The 2852-nt window shown below is 49.1% G+C and overlaps 1 protein-coding gene across 1 annotated transcript; it reads left to right on the top strand.

Moving 5' to 3' along the window:
• The first annotated feature begins 1836 nt into the window (after positions 1-1836).
• On the top strand, positions 1837-2644 carry LOC103698620. Its single transcript, XM_008780658.3, has one exon. It carries the CDS (start codon positions 1886-1888, stop codon positions 2456-2458), a length of 573 nt encoding a protein of 190 aa, XP_008778880.2. The 5' UTR covers positions 1837-1885; the 3' UTR covers positions 2459-2644.
• The last annotated feature ends 208 nt before the right edge of the window (positions 2645-2852 follow it).

Below are 2852 nucleotides of genomic sequence, written 5' to 3'. Positions count from 1 at the left end.
AATATTTTTAAAGATATTTACTGGGAAGAAGACTAGATTAATGGCACGATAAAAATAATTGCAAGAGTAGCACAGCTGTGAAGGAGAAGAGTGATTACACTACCTGTAGTTCTGCCGAACTGTTGAAAGATCAACCACTACTAATTAAACTAGTAGAATTGCCTTCCATTGTCAAGTCATTCCATTGGAAGACTTGATCCAGAAGTTAATAACATCCATATGAGGCTTGTGATCGTGATCGAGAAAAAAAAAATATTGTAGAAATTCTAAAGTTTGCGGACCCTGACAAGGATAGGACTTGTACAAAAAACATTAGTGTGGCGTTGTACTGCTCATTGACAGATATGCAATGAGTTTCATGGCATTAAGAACTCCCTTAACGAGATTAAGGGTAAATTCAATTTATTTTTAGTGGGCAGTCATAGGGGGCTCCCTTCAAGATATTCCTTTGATATTGAAAGCTTGGCCATGAAAACCAACATTTACCAATTAGAAATAACTGAGAGGATAGAGATATACACATGTTCAATGGATTTTGAAATACTGGAATCTTTTCAAGATATTTAGAGAAAGGAAGTCAACCTAATGGAACATAATTACTAGATGCGAAAAAGAATATAGAGAGACTTTTTTTTTTTACCCGGTGAATCAGAAAATTAAACCATTAAACATTCGAGAATAAATATATATATGGGAATCAGAAAATAATATATTCAAAAATTGAGCACGAAAATCTGAAGTAGGATTTTACAGTATAGTTTTAGTATGGTTGGCTACACAAGCCACCATCCAATGAGCTGTATTATTTGTTTTTAATAAAAGAAATATATAGTGATTGATATAAAAGGGCTTAAGAAATCCCGCATTGACAGCTGTAGGCCCTATGATGCTCGCATGGTTGTAGCTGTGGTTAGAAGTAGCTTGAGTTGTAACTTGGGTTCAGAGTTCAGAGAAACGTACGGAATCTCGGCATGGGTTGGGCGTGCGTGTGTTCGTTCGCGCGTGTGTGTGTGAGAGAGAGAGCAGCTTTTGGACCATGACCAAGATATTTTCCCCCGGTGCCACGTTGCACTCTAGGCTCCGAGGATGGTCCAAGTGATAAATTCCAAAGACACCATCCATCTCCTTACAACAAAGTACAGAATTCCATTTCACCAAAGCTGGACAAAATTTCCCACATCTCAAGCCTTGTGTTCTCCTCCAAAAGCACATGCTCTTTCCATCCAACTGTTGTTTGCTATGTCCCTTGGTCGATGCTCTCAAACTAACACACACCCCTCCTCCTTGGGTATCTCCGCCACCCCCCACTATATCTTCCCACTCTCTCCTACTTTGAACACTCCCTTAGCCAACCCCCACCCTCTCCCCAATGGGCTCCTTGCCTTCCCGTCCTCCACCACCACTCTCGCCGGGAAACCGGGCCGTCTCCAGGATCTACGTCCCCTTGTGCCCCCGAGACCCCGCCGCCGGCCTGTCCAACTGGCTCGACTTCTACGACCTGTCCGACGACACATGGCGACGCGCCGGGCCAATTCCCGGCATCCCGGAGAACCACGTTCTCAAAGGCTTCGTCATGGTCTCCCTCGGCAGTTCTCTTTACATCATCGGCGGCCGGCTTTGCCGCAAAGAACCCGATACCTCCGGCATCAGTGATTCCGTCGAGGTGGACGTCGCCGTCCGGCCGGACGTCCTCCGCCACGACGCCGTCACAGGGGAGTGGTCCGCATGCGCGCCGCTCGTCGTCCCACGTTTCGACTTCGCGTGCATGGCTTGCGACGGGAAAATCTACGTCGCCGGGGGGCAGTGCATGCTGTCGAGCGCCCGTGGGACGTCGGCGGCCGAGGTTTTCGACCCCACGCTTGACAGGTGGGACCCGCTCCCCCCCATGAGCACGCTGCGGCACAAATGCGTCGGAGTCACGTGGCAGGGGAGGTTCTACGTCGTCGGCGGGTTCACCGACGGGAGGGTGCCGTCGCCGGTGGCCCGGAGCTCGGCGGAGGTGTTCGATGCCCAGCGGGGGGAGTGGGAACTCGTGCCAGGGATGTGGCAGCTAGACGTACCGCCCAACCAGATCGTGGAGGTGGAGGGGCAGCTGTTCAGCTCCGGCGACTGCCTCAACACGTGGAAGGGACACATCGAGGCCTACGACGGGAAGCTCAACATCTGGAATATCGTCGAGCGGTCGCACCTCCACGACCCATCGTCGCTTGTCGTCGGAGTCGACCTGGGTGGTGGGCCGGCGGTGCGGATGCTGTACCTCACGATGGCTTCAATTGGGACGCAGCTATACTTCCTCGCCGGGTACCGGATGCCGGGGGACGAGGTCAGGTCGGTGTCGGTGGTGCACACGTTCGACACGGTGTCGGGGACCGGGGAGGCGTGGCGGAGCTCTGAGCCGATGGAGGTTGATGAGGTGAAGGAGCTGTGCAGTCACTGCTGTGTGCTGCAGCTCTCTTGAGCGCTTGGTTCTCTCTCTCCAGTGAGTCTAGCAGCAGTTTGCTCTGTTCTAGTTGAAGTTATGAGCACAAACTCCTACATATATATACATATATATAGATACATAAAGCTCATACCTCTGTGCTGAAATTGTCGATGCAGCGTTGTACTCAGTGTCTCATGAATATATACGTTATGTATTTGTGTACTACTAGGAAAGTGATTGTCCTACCCGGCTTTTATAAGTTGGAGTTGATGCATCTGCAAATATATGGACATCATTTGCCCCAATAGATTTTATTTTGCTTTCTCTGAAACTGATGAAAAAAAAATAGGGAAAAGAATCAATTGAATCCAATTAACCTTGAAGGGCTATCCAAATTCAGCATGAGTTGCCGTAATCCAGCTTAAAATCT

The sequence above is a fragment of the Phoenix dactylifera genome, chromosome 2 (assembly GCF_009389715.1).
Source record: "Phoenix dactylifera cultivar Barhee BC4 chromosome 2, palm_55x_up_171113_PBpolish2nd_filt_p, whole genome shotgun sequence".
Classification (NCBI taxonomy): domain Eukaryota; kingdom Viridiplantae; phylum Streptophyta; class Magnoliopsida; order Arecales; family Arecaceae; genus Phoenix; species Phoenix dactylifera.
This window is presented reverse-complemented; position numbering and strand designations above follow the sequence as displayed.

What these genes read in the sequence shown, in the direction of transcription:
- LOC103698620 (XM_008780658.3), top strand. Translation starts at nt 1,886, where the DNA reads ATGAGCACGCTGCGGCACAAATGCGTCGGAGTCACGTGGCAGGGGAGG.